The sequence below is a fragment of the Pongo pygmaeus genome, chromosome 4 (genome assembly GCF_028885625.2).
Source record: "Pongo pygmaeus isolate AG05252 chromosome 4, NHGRI_mPonPyg2-v2.0_pri, whole genome shotgun sequence".
In the NCBI taxonomy this organism is placed as follows: Eukaryota; Metazoa; Chordata; class Mammalia; order Primates; family Hominidae; genus Pongo; species Pongo pygmaeus.
In genome coordinates, this window is record NC_072377.2 from 106,543,324 (window position 1) to 106,560,728 (window position 17,405).

Genomic DNA, 17,405 nt, shown 5'->3' on the forward strand with positions numbered 1-17,405 from the left:
GAAGGGGTGCCTGCCATTGCTGAAGCTTGAGTAGGTAAACAAAACAGCTGGGAAGCCCGAACTGGGTGGAGCCCACTACTGCTCAAGGAGGCCTGCCTGCCTCTGTAGACTCCACCTCTGGGGGCAGGGCATAGCTGAACAAAAGGCAGCAGAAACCTCTGCAGACTTAAATGTCCCTGTCTGACAGCTTTGTGCATTGTGCACATGTACCCTAGAACATAAAGTGTATTAAAAAAAAAATGTTACACAAAGGGTACATAATGCTGCACAAACTCTTTCAGAAAAAATGAGGAGGAAAGATAAGAAGGGAAAAACATCCTAATTAATTTAGTGAAACTACTATTACCTGTTACTAAAGACAGACCAAAACACTCTAAGAAAACTATAGAACAATACTCTCACAGAAACAAAAATTTTTAACGAAATTTTGGCAAATTAAGTCCAGGAATATGCAGAAAGACAATAATCCAATAAAAAGGGCTTATCCTAGGAATGCAAGTTTTGTCAAATATCCAAATATTAAAAAATGCAATATATCATATTAATAGAACAAATTTTTCCTTATGAACATCTCAATAGAGGCAGGAAAAAGCACGTGATAAAATTCAACACCAATTAATGACAAAAAATTCTCAGCAAACTAATAAGAGATATCCTTAAACTGATAAAAGGCATCTTAAAAAATAAAACCTACAGTTAACATATTTAACTGTGAAAGGCTGAATTTTTTCTATCTAAAAATCAGAAAAATATCAATGAACATTGCTTTTCCTAATTCCTATTGACCATTGTGCCAGGGAGCCTAGCCAGTGGAATAAAGTAACAAACCATAACAAAAAGCATCCAGATTGGGAAGAAGTAAAACTGTCCTTATTCACAGATGATATAATCATGTATACTAAAAATTCTTAAGGAGTCTGCAAAAAATGACTTCTGTAACTTAATAGGTTAATTGAACAAAAATTCAGGATAGAAGATGTAAATGTAGATGATATATCCAGCATGTTCAGTCATGAGGACACTTAATATCATTAAGAGGTCAATATTCTCCAAATTTATAGACTCAACAAAATCTTAGTAACTTTTTTATAGAAATTGACAAGTTTATTCTAAAATTTATATGGAAAAGCAAAGATCTAGAAGAGCCAAAACAATTTTTAAAAAGAATGAAGTAGAAAGGATACCTGATTTTAATGCATATAATAAAGCTACAGTAACCAATGCAATATAATATTTGCATAAGTGTAGATGTATTAGGAAAATAGAACTGAAGATACAGGAGGAGATTCAAACCAATGGCAAAGAAGTTAAAAGCTTTGAAAAAAAATTACACAAATGGATAACTAGAATAACCAGTGCAGAGAAATCAAAGGACCTGATGGAGCTGAAAACCAAGGCATGAGAGCTACGTGAAGAATGCAGAAGCCTCAGGAGCACATGTGATCAACTGGAAGAAGAAAGGGTATCAGTGATGGAAGATGAAATGAATGAAATGAAGCGAGAAGAGAAGTTTAGAGGAAAAAGAATAAAAAGAAACAAACAAAGCCTCCAAGAAATATGGGACTATGTGAAAAGACCAAATCTACGTCTGATTGGTGTACCTGAAAGTGACGGGGAGAATGGAACCAAGTTGGAAAACACTCTGCAGGATATTATCCAGGAGAACTTCCCCAATCTAGCAAGGCAGGCCAACATTCAGATTCAGGAAATACAGAGAACGCCACAAAGATACTCCTTGAGAAGAGCAACTCCAAGACACATAATTGTCAGATTCACCAAAGTTGAAATAAAGGAAAAAATCTTAAGGGCAGCCAGAGAGAAAGGTCGGGTTACCCACAAAGGGAAGCCCATCAGACTAACAGCGGATCTCTCGGCAGAAACTCTACAAGCCAGAAGAGAGTGGGAACCAATATTCAATATTCTTAAAGAAAAGAATTTTCAACCCAGAATTTCATATCCAGCCAAACTAAGCTTCATAAGTGAAGGAGAAATAAACTACTTTACAGACAAGCAAATGCTGAGAGATTTTGTCACCACCAGGCCTGCCCTAAAAGAGCTCCTGAAGGAAGCACTAAACATGGAAAAGAACAACCGGTACCAGCCACTGCAAAAACATGCCAAATTGTAAAGACCATCAAGGCTAGGAAGAAACTGCATCAACTGACGAGCAAAATAACCAGCTAACATCATAATGAAAGGATCAGATTCACACATAACAGTATTAACTTTAAATGTAAATGGGCTAAATGCTCCAATTAAAAGACACAGACTGGCAAATTGGATAAAACTCAAGACCCATTAGTGTGCTGTATTCAGGAAACCCATCTCATGTGCAGAGACACACATAGGCTCAAAATAAAGGGACGGAGGAAGATCTACCAAGCAACTGGTAAACAAAAAAAGGCAGGGGTTGCAATCCTAATCTCAGAAAAAACAGACTTTAAACCAACAAAGATCAAAAGAGACAAAGAAGGCCATTACATAATGGTAAAGGGATCAATTCAACAAGAAGAGCTAACTATCCTAAATGTATAGGCACCTAATACAGGAGCACCCAGATTCATAAAGCAAGTCCTTAGTGACCTACAAAGAGACTTAGACTCCCACACAATAATAATGGGAGACTTTAACACCCCACTGTCAACATTAGACAGATCAACCAGACAGAAAGTTAACAAGGATACCCAGGAATTGAACTCAGCTCTGCACCAAGCAGACCTAATAGACATCTACGGAACTCTCCACCCCAAATCAAAAGAATATACATTCTTTTCAGCACCACACCACACCTACTCCAAAACTGACCACATAGTTGGAAGTAAAGCACTCCTCAGCAAATGTAAAAGAACAGAAATTATAACAAACTGTCTCTCAGACCACAGTGCAATCAAACTAGAACTCAGGATTAAGAAACTCACTCAAAACCGCTCAACTACATGGAAACTGAACAACCTGCTCCTGAATGACTACTGGGTAAATAATGAAATGAAGGCAGAAATAAAGATGTTCTTTGAAACCAAGGAGAACGAAGACACAACATACCAGAATCTCTGGGACACACTCAAAGCAGTGTGTAGAAGGAAATTTATAGCACTAAATGCCCACAAGAGAAAGCAGGAAAGATCCAAAATTGACACCCTAACATCACAATTAAAAGAACTAGAAAAGCAAGAGCAAACACATTCAAAAGCTAGCAGAAGGCAAGAAATAACTAAGATCAGAGCAGAACTGAAGGAAATACAGACACAAAAAACCCTTCAAAAAATTAATGAATCCAGGAGCTGGTTTTTTGAAAAGATCAGCAAAATTGATAGACTGCTAGGAAGACTAATAAAGAAGAAAAGAGAAAATAATCAAATAGACACAATAAAAAATGATAAAGGGGATATCACCACCGATCCCACAGAAATACAAACTACCATCAGAGAATACTATAAACACCTCTACACAAATAAACTAGAAAATCTAGAAGAAATGGATAAATTCCTCAACACATACACCCTCCCAAGACTAAACCAGGAAGAAGTTGAATCCCTGAATAGACGAATAATGGGCTCTGAAATTGAGGCAATAATCAATAGCTTACCAACCAAAAAAAGTCCAGGGCCAGATGGATTCACAGCTGAATTCTACCAGAGGTACAAAGAGGAGCTGGTACCATTCCTTCTGAAACTATTCTAATCAATAGAAAAAGAGGGAATCCTCCCTAACTCATTTTATGAGGCCAGCATCATCCTGATACCAAAGCCAGGCAGAGACACAACCAAACAAGAGAATTTTAGACCAATATCCTTGATGAACATTGATGCAAAAATCCTCAATAAAATACTGGCAAACCGAATCCAGCAGCACATCAAAAAGCTTATCCACCATGATCAAGTGGGCTTCATCCCTGAGATGCAAGGCTGGTTCAACATACGCAAATCAATAAATGTAATCCAGCATATAAACAGAACCAAAGACAAAAACCACATGATTATCTCAATAGATGCAGAAAAGGCCTTTGACAAAATTCAACAACCCTTCATGCTAAAAACTCTCAATAAATTAGGTATTGATGGGACGTATCTCAAAATAATAAGAGCTATCTATGACAAACCCACAGCCATTATCATACTGAATGGGCAAAAACTGGAAGCATTCCCTTTGAAAACAGGCACAAGACAGGGATGCCCTCTCTCACCACTCCTATTCAACATAGTGTTGGAAGTTCTGGCCAGGGCAATCAGGCAGGAGAAGGAAATAAAAGGTATTCAGTCAGGAAAAGAGGAAGTCAAATTGTCCCTGTTTGCAGATGACATGATTGTATATCTAGAAAACTCCATCTTCTCAGCCCAAAATCTCCTTAAGCTGATGAGCAACTTCAGCAGTCTCAGGATACAAAATCAATGTGCAGAAATCACAAGCATTCTTATACACCAATAGCAGACAAACAGCCAAATCATGAATGAACTCCCACTCACAATTGCTTCAAAGATAATAAAATACCTAGGAATTCAACTTTCAAGGGATGTGAAGGACCTCTTCAAGGAGAACCACAAACCACCGCTCAGTGAAATAAAAGAGGATACAAACAAATGGAAGAACATTCCATTCTCATGGGTAGGAAGAATCAATATTGTGAAAATGGCCATACTGCCCAAGGTAATTTACAGATTCAATGCCATCCCCATCAAGCTACCAATGACTTTCTTCACAGAATTGGAAAAGGTTCATATGGAACCAAAAAAGAGCCCACATCGCCAAGTCAATCCTAAGCCAAAAGAACAAAGCTGGAGGCATCACGCTACCTGACTTCAAACTATACTACAAGGCTACAGTAACCAAAACAGCATGGTACTGGTACCAAAACAGAGATATAGACCGATGGAACAGAACAGAGCCCTCAGAAATAATGCCGCATATCTACAACCATCTGATCTTTGACAAACCTGACAAAAACAAGAAATGGGGAAACAATTCCCTATTTAATAAATGGTCCTGGGAAAACTGGCTAGCCATATGTAGAAAGCTGAAACTGGATCCCTTCCTTACACCTTATACAAAAATTAATTCGAGATGGATTAAAGACTTACATGTTAGACCTGAAACCATAAAAACCCTAGAAGAAAACCTAGGCAATACCATTCAGGACATAGGCATGGGCAAGGACTTCATGTCTAAAACAACAAAAGCAATGGCAACAAAAGCCAAAATTGACAAATGGGATCTAATTAAACCAAAGAGCTTCTGCACAGCAAAAGAAAATACCATCAGAGTGAACAGGCAACCTACAGAGTGGGAGAAAATTTTTGCAACCTACTCATCTGACAAAGGGCTAATATCTAGAATCTACAATGAACTCCAACAAATTTACAAGAAAAAAACAAACAACCCCATCAAAAAGTGGGCAAAGGGTATGAACAGATGCTTCTCAAAAGAAGACATTTATGCAGCCAACAGACACATGAAAAAATGCTCATCATCACTGGCCATCAGAGAAATGCAAATCAAAACCACAATGAGATACCATCTCACACCAGTTAGAATAGCGATCATTAAAAAGTCAGGAAACTACAGGTGCTAGAGGGGATGTGGAGAAATAGCAACACTTTTCCACCGTTGGTGGGACTGTAAACTAGTTCAGCCATTGTGGAAGTCAGTGTGGCGATTCCTCAGGGATCTAGAACTAGAAATACCATTTGACCCAGCCATCCCATTATTGGGTATATACCCAAAGGATTATAAATCATGCTGCTATAAAGACACATGCACACATATGTTTATAGCGGCACTATTCACAATAGCAAAGACTTGGAACCAACCTAAATGTCCAACAATGATAGACTGGATTAAGAAAATGTGGCACATATACACCACGGAATACTATGCAGCTATAAACAATGATGAGTTCATGTCCTTTGTAGGGACACGGATGAAACTAGAAACCATCATTCTCAGGAAACTATGGTAAGGACAAAAACCAAACAACACATGTTCTCACTCATAGGTGGGAATTGAACAATGAGAACACATGGACACAGGAAGGGGAACATCACACACCAGGGACTGTTGTGGGGTGGGGGGGAGGGGGGAGGGATAGCATTAGGAGATACACCTAATGCTAAATGACGAGTTAAGGGGTGCAGCACACCAACATGGCACATGTATACATATGTAACAAACCTGCACGTTGTGCACATGTACCCTAAAACTTAAAGTATAATAATAATAAAAAAAAGAAAATTAAAAAAAAAAGAAAACCTAAGATTGGTTTCAAAAACTAATTTAGTCTTGAAAAGTTTTCCCTCCAAAATAACTGCAAAACATATCTACTTACAGTGGAATATCTTTTCACAGCTAGTGAAAACTGATTGTTTTAATAAAATAATTTAAAATCGCATGGTAAAATCCCCAAATGCTCTTCAGGTCCCACCTGTGAACCTACCTGCAGTAGATGGTGGGATGAAAAATACATTGTTACAGATCACTGAAAAATGCACAAATCTCTGAACAGACCACTTCAGAAAACTTGAGTTTCTTAGAGGTTTTTAGAAATGATAATTTATACTGGGTTTCTTGAATAGTGGGGGTTTGACAATGATCCCATAGAAAAGGCTGAGTGTGTACCGTGTATAAGTTCTTCTATTTTTAAGCACATTGAAAATTACAGGAAAAGCTTACCAAAATTCTCAAATTTAAACTGCATTTTTCAAGAGCAAACATGTATTAATAAAAGGAATTGATGAAATTTTTAAAAGTAAATATTCTCTATTTTATCATATTTCACCAAATTGGAAGTTTGGGGTAAGTGGGAGATTCAGTGTACTTGGATAAATTCTGGGAAATGGGTTGATTGAGGAAAAAAGGTATCAAAGAAGAAAATTTCAGTATTCTGGATTCAAACTTCTTTAATACTCAAGGTCTTTCTAGTCTGATCCAAGTTTATTTTTTAAGTCATTCAGGTTAGAAAGTATTTTGTTGTAAGGCAAATAGGAATTATCAAACTAGCTCAACAAACAAACAAGATTTGTTTGGAGGGGAGAATTAATTTTTAAGACCACAAGCACTCCACGTAAGCAATATAGGCTGAACTGGAAAGTGATGGTTTAATGATAATAAGATGCAACATTGCTTACCAGGAGCCTGGCATAGTTCTAAATGCTTTCTACACATTATAACATTTAGTTCTCAAAACAATGCAAAGGTAATTACTGTTTATATTTTATCTTCTATTGTACATGGAGGTTTAGTAACTTTCCCAATATTACCTTTCTTGTTAAAGGAAGAGCTGGGATTGATTCCTGGTGGCTTAGTCCCAGAGACTACCCGTTTAGACGTTCTACCATGTATTTCTCTGTATGTTTGGCTCCATTTCCCATTTCATTTAGATTTCCTCTGCAGGACACTTCCTTCTGCTTTCCCATAATAACTACAGTTTACACATGCCTTTAATTTGCCACAGCACTGACTTTGGTTCCATGTTCTTGCTGTTTTGCTTCCCAGAGATAAGTGGCTCAGTCTCACAATGTTCCCGTTCCAAGTTTCTGAAGCAGATAATCTGATTCATTCACTCTTTTGAGGTGTCCACTCCTGATCCAATCAGGTGAGGGAGGTGGAGAAAGGGAGAAGGGCAGGTTTGGGTCACCCTATGCAAACAAGGTCGGTGAGAGCTATCCCTTTAACAAAGACATAGGTAGAATAGATTGAGAAGGTGCAATATGCTAGATGCAATGGCTAGCATCTTCCTTCACCTACTTTTCTATCCTTTTTTTATACCTGTTCTACAAATCCTTTGCAGTTTTCAGACAGATATATTCATTAGTCTCTGAATATGTTGAATGCATTTCTACATCAGTGTTTTTACTCCCTCTATTTTTCTGGCCTGGAATGTATATCTGTCCTTATGATTCAACCCTTCTGATTATTATCAGTGTTTCAAAGCCCCAACTGTGTAGTGCCTCCGAAATCTGCCTCCACCTCTGACCTCCTACAGAGCTTGTCTTATCATATGCCTGCACTTCATCAGATTCTCTCTTGCATTTTTATTTTCATTTTTTATTAGTACTTCATGTCTTTTCTCCTCAACTAGGTCAATTAATCAATACATAGGCTTCTATATATGTATGTATATAGAAAAATCTATGTATTTATATTTGTGTTCCAGCCACAACTGTGGCAATGTTGTACATCGATTAATGTACCTGTTGATTGAAAGAAAGAAAAAAGATCCAAAAAGCACAACTGGAACAGAAAGTGGAGGCTGCTGGGCTGAGGAGAAAGTAGAGATATTTTAAAGTTAGGTTTTCATTTTGTTTTGCATCACTTTTTAATTTCTTTATAGGAATTAGTACAGAATTTCAATGCCTGATGCATAAAGGCTTTTCCTTTCACTTCCCTAGCCCCATCTATTTCCAGGTAAATGTTGGCTTTTGATTAATATTTCAGTGTCTGACTAAGAAACACACCTTAACTATTTAGGTTATTCTTGTAAATTGAGTTAACTTATGAACAAGTAAAGTATTAGGTTTTCTTAAATGTTCTAATGCTGATTATAAACAGTAAAATTTTAACTTGGGATTATAATGTAAAACACAAAAATATATCAATTATACATGTAACACTGGAGTCATGATCTAATCTGGAACCCTAGACCAAATCCTCTTAAAAATTATAAACAATTTTCCATGATGTGCTTATTTCACACTGCATGCCTGTATCAAACATCTCATATACTCCATAAATATATATACCTACTCTGTACCCAATAAAAATATAAACAACTAAAAAAAAAAAAAGAAAATAGAACTGAATAGAAAGGCTCGAAATAGACTCAGAAAGAGATCAGAACTTCCACAAAAGTATCAAGATAATTTAATGGATTAAAGGGCACTGTTTTCAATAAACTATACTGGAATAAAGCATTTTTTTCTATATGAAAAAAATTTTAAACTTGATCCTTTCCATACACTAAAACAATTCATTCAAAATGGATCAGAGACCTAAACATGAGAGCTAAACCATAACACTTCCAGAAAAAAAGCAAAGTAGAAAACCTTCAGACATTGAGTTAGGCAATAGTTTCTATGATAGAAGCCAAAAAGAATGAATCATTTAAAACATTAATAAATTATACTTCATCAAAGTTGAAAGTTGAATCCTTTTTTCATCAAAAAGACACAAAAAATATTAAGAAGCAAGCCACGGATTGGGAGAAAATATTAGTAAATATTTATTCAACAAAAGGCTTGCATCCATATTACATAAAGAACACTCAGTAATAAGAGAAACAACCCAATTTATTAAAGGGCATTTCACAAACAAAGATATACAAATAGATAAAAAGCATATAAACAGATGTTTGAGACAATTGGTCATTGGGGAAATGCAAATTAAAATCACAATGAGATCCCATTATACAATCACTGGAATAGCTAAAATTTTAAGAACCGGCAATACCAACTATTAATAAGAATGTGGAAATGGAACCCATATATTGCTGACTGGCAGGATCGCAAATGGTACAGCCACTTTGTAATTTGGCAGTTTCTAGCAGGTGCACTTAAATACTTATACAGCCCAGCAATTATATTTCTAGTTATCTATCCAACAGAAACAAAAACGTACGTCCACACAAATATGTATATGCAATTCCTCTTAACAGCATTATTTATAGTAGTCAAAAAAATATAGAAACAACCCAAATGTCCATCAACTACTGAGTGGATATAGTGGATAAAATTCCATTCAATGATACTATTCACAATAAAAAAGAACAAACTGTTAACACACACAACAACATGAATGAATCTCAAAACCACCAAGCTATTAAAAGAAGCCAGAAACAAAAAAACTACAAACTGTATGATTTCATGTATATTAAATTCTAGGAAATGTAAGACTCTAATGAGAGAAAGTAGGTCAAGGTCACCTAAGGTAGGAGGTAGGAGCAGGAAGTGACTGCAAAGGGGCATGAAGAAACTTTTAGTGTGATGGAAAGTTTCTAAAACTGATTGCATTGGCTGGGCACGGTGGCTTATGCCTGTAATTCCAGCACTTTGGGAGGCCGAGGTGGGCAGATCACCCGAAGTCAGGAGTTTGAGACCAGCCTGGCCAACACGGTGAAACCCCATCTCTACTAAAAATACAAAAAAATTAGCCAGGCATTGTGGTGGGCGCCTGTAATCCCAACTACTTGGGAGGCTGAGGCAGGAGAATCACTTGTACCAGTGAGGCAGAGGTTGCAGTGAGCCGAGATCACATCATTGCACTACAGCCTGGGTGACAAGAGCAAGACTCAGCAGAGACAGTCTCAAAATTAATTAAATAAATAAATAATAAAAAATAAAATTGATTGCATTGGTGGTTTCATGTCTGTATATATTTACTAAAACTCATTGAATAACACACTTTGAAAAGTGAATTTTATTGTATGTAAATTATATCTAAATAAATCAGAAGGAAGGATGGAGGGAGAGGGAGAAGAAGAGAGGGAGGGAGGGAAAAAAGGCCTGAGTCTGGTCATAAGGAAACATCAAACAGACCCAGATTGAAGCTCATCCTGCACTACAAAAAAACCATACTCTTTAAGACTTTCAAGGACATAAGAAACAAGAAAAAAGTATGAGGAAGTGTTCCAGATTAAAGAAGACTTGTAAAATATGACAACTTAATGCAACATATGTTCTTGTATAGAATTTTGGCCCCAAATGAAAAGGAGACAATATTGAGACAGCTGGCAACATCTGGATGGGACCACCAGTCCCATACCATAACTGGATGGTAGTATTGTACTGATATTCCTGCCTGTGAGGAATGATGGTTATGTAAGAGAGTGTCTCACTTTGGGAAGTTGCACACTGGAGTAGTTAGCAGTAATGGTGCACCATCTCTGAAAAATTTGGGCATGTATAGGGAAAGAGAAGGTGAAGGAACAAATGCGGTAAAATGTTAACAGATGAAGAATCTGGAAGCAGATTCTTCCTGACTCACAGGAAGCAGGTATTGTTTGTACTGCCTTTGCATCCCTTCTTTATGTTTGAAATGATTTTAAAATTATTCACAATGTAACTAAAAATAATAAATAGATCAATTGACAAATAGAAAAATGAAGAGATATACCATTTTTATGAATGGAAGACTCAGTATTATACCCAAACTGAGCTAACTACCTGTATGAAGTCAGTTAAGATACATAGCTAAAAACCATATACTGTCCATCACTTGTTCGGTAATTTTCAATGGCTCCTCATTACCCACCTAATAAGGGGATTACACTAAATTAGATAATACTTGCAAAGCACCTTACTCATGACCCAACATAGTGGGAAGTAAGTACCTTTTATATCCTTTCAGAATTATGTCTGGTATTTAAAGGCCTTCATAATCTAGGCATAATCTGTCTTTTCCTTCCTTTTAAAATTCATTTATGCATCGAATACATATTTATTGAGTGTCTTCTATACCTCAGTCACTAAGGAGACATGATTGATAATATAAATATAATTACCCCCTTATGGTGCCTAGATGAAACCATTTTCATGGTTTCATGGCCAAACTTGTCATTCACCATTGTGAAACAAGCCTTTCTAAAACAAAACACGATTCATTAACTCGCTTCCCTATTCAACAAATACTCTTCAACTTTATTCTGGCTTTCAAAACTGTACCTAACTATAAAGGCATAGTTCAAATGCTTGTTCTTCTAAGAAACTTCTTTGATAATCTCAAGACAAACTCGATGACTATTTATTTGTTTTTCTAATATGGGTCTTACCACATACAGCCTTTTGATTGCACTTATTTAGACCTAGTATCTTAGAGCAAAAAAGAGAACAGGTTTGTCAAATTCCAATGCCATCATTGAAAAAAGGCTAGTAAAGAATCTTGATGTAATAGGGGAGGTGAGGGCTGTGGTCAAGTAGAGAAGCATGCCAGGTCTAAAGGTATTCAAATTCACCTTCTTCAAAATATGTGGGCAAAAATAACAACCTCAAGTTTAGGTTCTCTTGTATAAATTCGTAGATGAGGAAAAAAGATCCAATAGAGAGTGGCTGAGCCAGAATGTCGCAAATTTGTGAGCAGGATCAGAAACCATTTAATGATCATAGACACCGTTTTCAACTTTATTTTAAACTCCAGGTGATTCAACCCAGAACTCAGAGTTAGTGACCAAACAATGATAAATGACTCAACAATACCCTCTCTGCAGCCGGCTGTCTGTAAGCCAGGCCCTCATCACCCACAATGTGTAGGATGGACTGTGCCAATCAGGTACTGGAGGAGGTGAGGCACCCAAGCTTGTGCCAGCCGGTTAACCTGTTTTTGAAACCACCTTTGCAAAAATTATAAACGAGGAAATTATGACTGAAAGAGATTGAACCTAATCCACTCCTTCTTGCTTCTAACCTTTAAACTCCTTGTTCATTCCTGGGCTTAGGCCGAACTAACTTTGGGAAGGAATTCATTTCACAGTTTGACTCTGAAACAAAATTGATAATAGCCCTTTTCTGAAAAGATCCCCTTCTTGCCTGGGGACTAATCTGCCTTTGCAGGACTAACAAATTATCTACAAGATTAGAAATTAAGGTTAGGGGTCATGCAGCCTCTGGCGCCAAGAGTCTGAACCTCCGCAAATTGCTCCTGGGGGAAAACATCATTATTGTAAAACCTAAGATCGGTGCTTGAGATATTTTGCAGACCCTGCACTGGATGGATGAGCTGACACCACCTAGACAAGTAATCTGGGTCAACTAGTTCTGCCATCCCGCCCAGGAACAGAAGATGGCAAGAAAACCTGACTTCGACAACACTATGATTCCCTGACCAACCTGACCAATCAGCACTCCCCAGTTCCCCAGCCCCTGCCCGCCAAATTATCTTTAAAAACACTGATCCCATCCCAGAATGCTGAAGAGACTGATCTGAGCAATAAAAAAACTCTGGTCTCCCGCACAGCCGGCTCTGCGTGCCTTATTCTTTCTCCATGGCAATTCCCCTTTCTTGATAAATCTGCTCTGTCTAGGCAGCGGGCAAGGTAAACCCATTGGGTGGCTAAACTTTGATCCGACAACGCCTTAAGAAGTCAGAAAGCGGCCTCAGGCTGGGCCACACCAGGGCGTCCGCCATACTCCCTCTCCCGCCTCTGCCAGTGCGGCCCCAGCTGCCCTCGCCACAACAAACCGCCTCCTTCAGGCTCACCTTGACATATGAGCAGGATGCAGTAGAAAATCATGAAGCAGCGAATGTTATTGCAACACTCACAGCAGGGGCTGACTAAGCAGCCCAAACCACAGGGCTGCTCCAAACTGTCATCCACTTCTCCCGGCTTCTTGGAAACTGAGGGCTTGGCTTTTTTCCTTTTTCGGAAACCGCCGAACCTTATCAAGGCCTCTGGAAGTAGTCTCAGATACCGGTATTTTTTCCCGGGCTTCGAGGACTTCGGGGTTCCCCTGGCTCTCCTGTCCTTAGGAGGCCGGGCCCGCGCCGCCTCCCGCGGCTCTACTTCCCTTGAGGCTTCATCCTGGCCCCAAGGGTGCCGGGCGACGCCTTCGAACATGGCTCACCCTGGGCGGCTCCTGGAGACGCGGCTCGAGTGCTCTCGGCAGCCCGTCCTGCCTGGGCCAACCCAAAGGCCAGCCTGGCGAGGACGTCGGAGGACTCGGTGGCCACAAGGGGCTCTTGCAGCCCAAGCCTCCAGAGCGAACGTTTCTCCTAGGGCAGGAGGCAAACGTCCTCGCAGGAGATTGACGGTTGAGAACTTCCAAGCTGTTTTCCGTCTTTTCTTCCACGTGCGGAAGGAAAAAAAAAAGCTTAAACTAGATTTTGATAACTGCTAACACAGACAAAGAGCACCAGAGTAATTTTAATGGCAGTCAAAGAATGCCAGTACTTATTTATTAAATAATACTCATTAGGAAGCATGGAAAAAAGTGGAACTGTCTGTCCCCAGTTTCCCCAGACTTACTTTATTGTGGTGGCTTTCCAACTGAAAAGTCTCACTAGAAACAACCTGAAAATTGTTGAAGGACCAGGAGAGAGCAGAAGACATTAAAAACAAAACAAAACAAACCAAAAAAAAAAAAAAAAAAAACAAACAGTTTCACCACAGTAAAAGATTTGGAGGCACAAAGATCAGAAATCAATGTCCAAATGAATGTCCTTAAGTGAAGTGTTTTACACATAGAAATTATTGTCCTAGAAACTCTATCCCAACTCAAGAACAGAAAAGATTATTATTTTCCACCTTAAATGAGGGCACGAGAACCAGAGGATTATTTTTTCAGGTATAAAAACTTTATTGAAGAGAAAGAATGTAAGCGAAGAGTAGTAGGATATGAAACGTGGCTTTCTTTTTTTAATGAAAATGCAACTTCTTATTGGTTTTCTTTTCTTAGGCTGATATATAAGCTCTTTAGGCCATGTATATGTGGAGGGTGACTTTCCAGGAGAGATGGCACTGTCTTCTCTCCTATGGATCAGACATTGTGTTGCCAAAAACAATTTAGCTCTTCAACAAGATTTTGTGCTGCTCCAATAGTGCTGGCCTGGTAGACCAGGGAAAGAAGAATTAAGAACCACTGACCTGAAGCCTGAGTTTGACTCTACACTGCTTCATGATAATAAATGTAAAAACAAACAAACAAACAAACAAACAAAAAAAACCCACAGGAATCCTAGGAGATAGGAAAGACAGTGGGGAGTGGTGGGCTCTTATTCTTGTGCTTCAAAACCAGAATAGGTACTGCTTGGGTGCAGAGCGGAAAAGACAACTCCATTAAAAATGAATGGTACTGGGAATTTTGCTTCTACCCAGAATATAGAAAGCCAAATAAAATGTAACCCCCACTCCAATAATAACAACAACAACAAAGCTGGATAATATGAAAAAATACTTTTTTCATCAGAGAACTACATTTCTATAGCTGTGGTTATTGTAAAGAAACTAGGCAAATTGATTCTAAAGGACAACAAGCCCCTCAGAAAAAGGATGGGACACACAAACCATTTTACTTTTCAAAGAGCACAGAAGGAAGAAAGAGCAGTCATAAAGGAAGATAGAAACACTTGAAATTTTAATGAATTCTTAAAGGCCAAGGGAAGCTTAACAGTTTAGAAACCTTAGAAGCCTAAGAAACAAGGGGAATCTATACCCATTTACCAGATCTTTGCTTAAGGGAAGAAAGCAGTTGGTCGTGGTAGACTGTCCCTGAGAAAGAAGAAGGAATACTTGCCCTCCCACCTCCACTGACCCTTCTGCTATCCAAAGCAAAAGCAGTTTTGCCTCTGGGATTGAGGCAGGAAACTCTCATGCCCTCCAATCTGTGACAAAGGTTATCTGTTACAGAAGAAAAAACCCACTGAAGGAGGAACAGCAAACCATCCTGTCCTATGGCCTACCTTAAGATTGACTGCCACCAGAGAGAGGGATAGAAATAAAACAGTTTGCCAAAAAGAGAGGAGCAGGAACTTCATTTCTTCCCAAGAACCCCACTGAAACAAGGCAAAGCACAAACTTGAGGTTCAGGCATTTAGGGCATGTCCAAAATCGAGGCTGGACCAGGGACAACCTAGCTTCTGCCTCGATGAGGAGTTTTGCATGAGTGAAAAAACAGCACTCCACCAATATAGGTGAGTCAAGAGAGCAGAGGGAAACCCTACCTGTGGTGCAAGCTAAGGGTGAAAGCTAAGGGTGGAGTGGAAACACTGACAAACATACCTTCAACATTCTTTGATCAGCATATTTTTATTACATAATATAGGACACTGTCATCCAGCTACAAAAATTGTACTCTAAGTATTTAAGTAGAAATTGTGGATATTTGTTAACCTTGCTCATTTAACCTTAGAAAACATCACACTTAACTCATTTTGGCTACCTTTTTGATAGTACCATGCATGATAGAATTTCATGGTATGGATTTACTATAATTTATTTAACCACTTTCTTTTATATTGATGGGTATCGGATTGTTTTTCAATTTTTGCTCTGACCATACTGAAATTAACATGGTTGTATGTATTTTCCTGAAAGACAGATCACTGATTTTAAAAATCTTTATATAGATGATGTTGATCAGAGTTATAAAACTATCTCAATTTCAGAAACATTAAATGTGAAAAAAATTATCTTTGAATCTTAAAATGTATGCATATTAATTACATGTTTCCTAAAAGTTAGCAAGTAATTATAGTATAAAATTTTGATACAGGCAATGAAATATAGCTACCAACTAAAGCATTCCCTGATGAGTTCAGCAATCCAAGTGCTTAAGATATTCAAGAAACCAGCTTAAATTAAACAATGAATGTTTATGAGGTGCTGTTTTATATTCTCTATGTAATATCTCTTTCCACTAAAAGCTCTAAACATGTAGGAAGAACTACTTACTAAAGTAACATATTGATGATAATTCACATAATCCTTTTAGTAAATGAGCCTCTGAAGTAGATAAACCTCATGATGGTGCAAATTATAATAATGTGGCTTAATATAAGATGACCTCAACTATTAAGAGATATAGAACTGTTTTCTCTTTCAGTAAATGGTCCTCATTTGCTTTGCTTTCCTGGTAAATAATTTTTACTTCCTCCCTAATAGACAGTAGTGACATTTTGCTACAATTTCTAATATGCTACCACCTATAATATTGTAGTGACGCTTGTTACATCTTTCCTTCACAATATAAGATTTACAGATTCTATGTTGAAACTAATGTTAGATATCTGGGTGCTATAAGTACTATTTTTCTTGATAACTACAGACTTTTTATTTTACTTTATTTTACTTTTTGCTTTCTGTGAATCTTTTCAGTTTACTGAGATTAGAAGTCTAACTGCTAGATAAGTAAAATGCTACATAATTTTTTAAGTCCAGAAGAAAACAAAGACAACTGGAGGAAAGGGGTGGGGACATGAAAGAAAGAAGCATTATATGTAATGAATAAAGTATAGACTTTGCTTAGCTGATATGTGATTTGGGGTAAGTCTTTTAAACATTCTGACCCTTAATTCTTCATTTGTAAAATGAGGATAATAATTATCCGTTTTGAAAAACTACTGTGAAGATTGGAAGCAATATATTAAAAGTATCTAGCTCATTTTTAGCATATGCTTAAACAAAGATAATTATGTTTGAAATTATTAGAATAATGAGCCACCATATTAAAAAGTAACTACTGTTATATATACCTCCCTACAAGTCAGACCTTCATTGGTGAGTAGAGATTTACCAATTGAGGGGGAAAACCTACCAGCAAATGTTTTCACAAAAACATTTGGTTTATGGTACCTGAAATAAATCTATTTTGATATATAGGTAATTTTGAAGATAATACCTTAACAAGTTTTGAAAATAACATGTCTCATTGATGTGTTGAAAAGCTTATCAGCCAAATAATAAATTTATTAAATAAAGCTCATCAGTC

At 37.6% G+C, this 17,405-nt stretch overlaps 1 protein-coding gene across 4 annotated transcripts in view; it reads right to left on the reverse strand.

Annotated features, from left to right (window-relative positions):
• The window catches only part of SLCO6A1 (solute carrier organic anion transporter family member 6A1), a 148,739-nt gene extending 133,136 nt beyond the window's left edge, over positions 1–15,603 (reverse strand). For 2 of the 4 annotated variants that reach the window (XM_054489032.1, XM_054489033.1), the window contains exon 1: positions 13,180–13,693. In XM_054489032.1, coding sequence (XP_054345007.1) covers positions 13,180–13,537 — 358 coding nt within the window. In that variant the 5' untranslated portion in view covers positions 13,538–13,693. Of the gene's footprint in view, positions 1–13,179 lie in introns of all 4 variants that reach the window. The other 2 variants (XM_054489034.1, XM_054489031.1) reach the window with 2 other exon arrangements.
• Between the last annotated feature and the right edge of the window lie 1,802 nt (positions 15,604–17,405).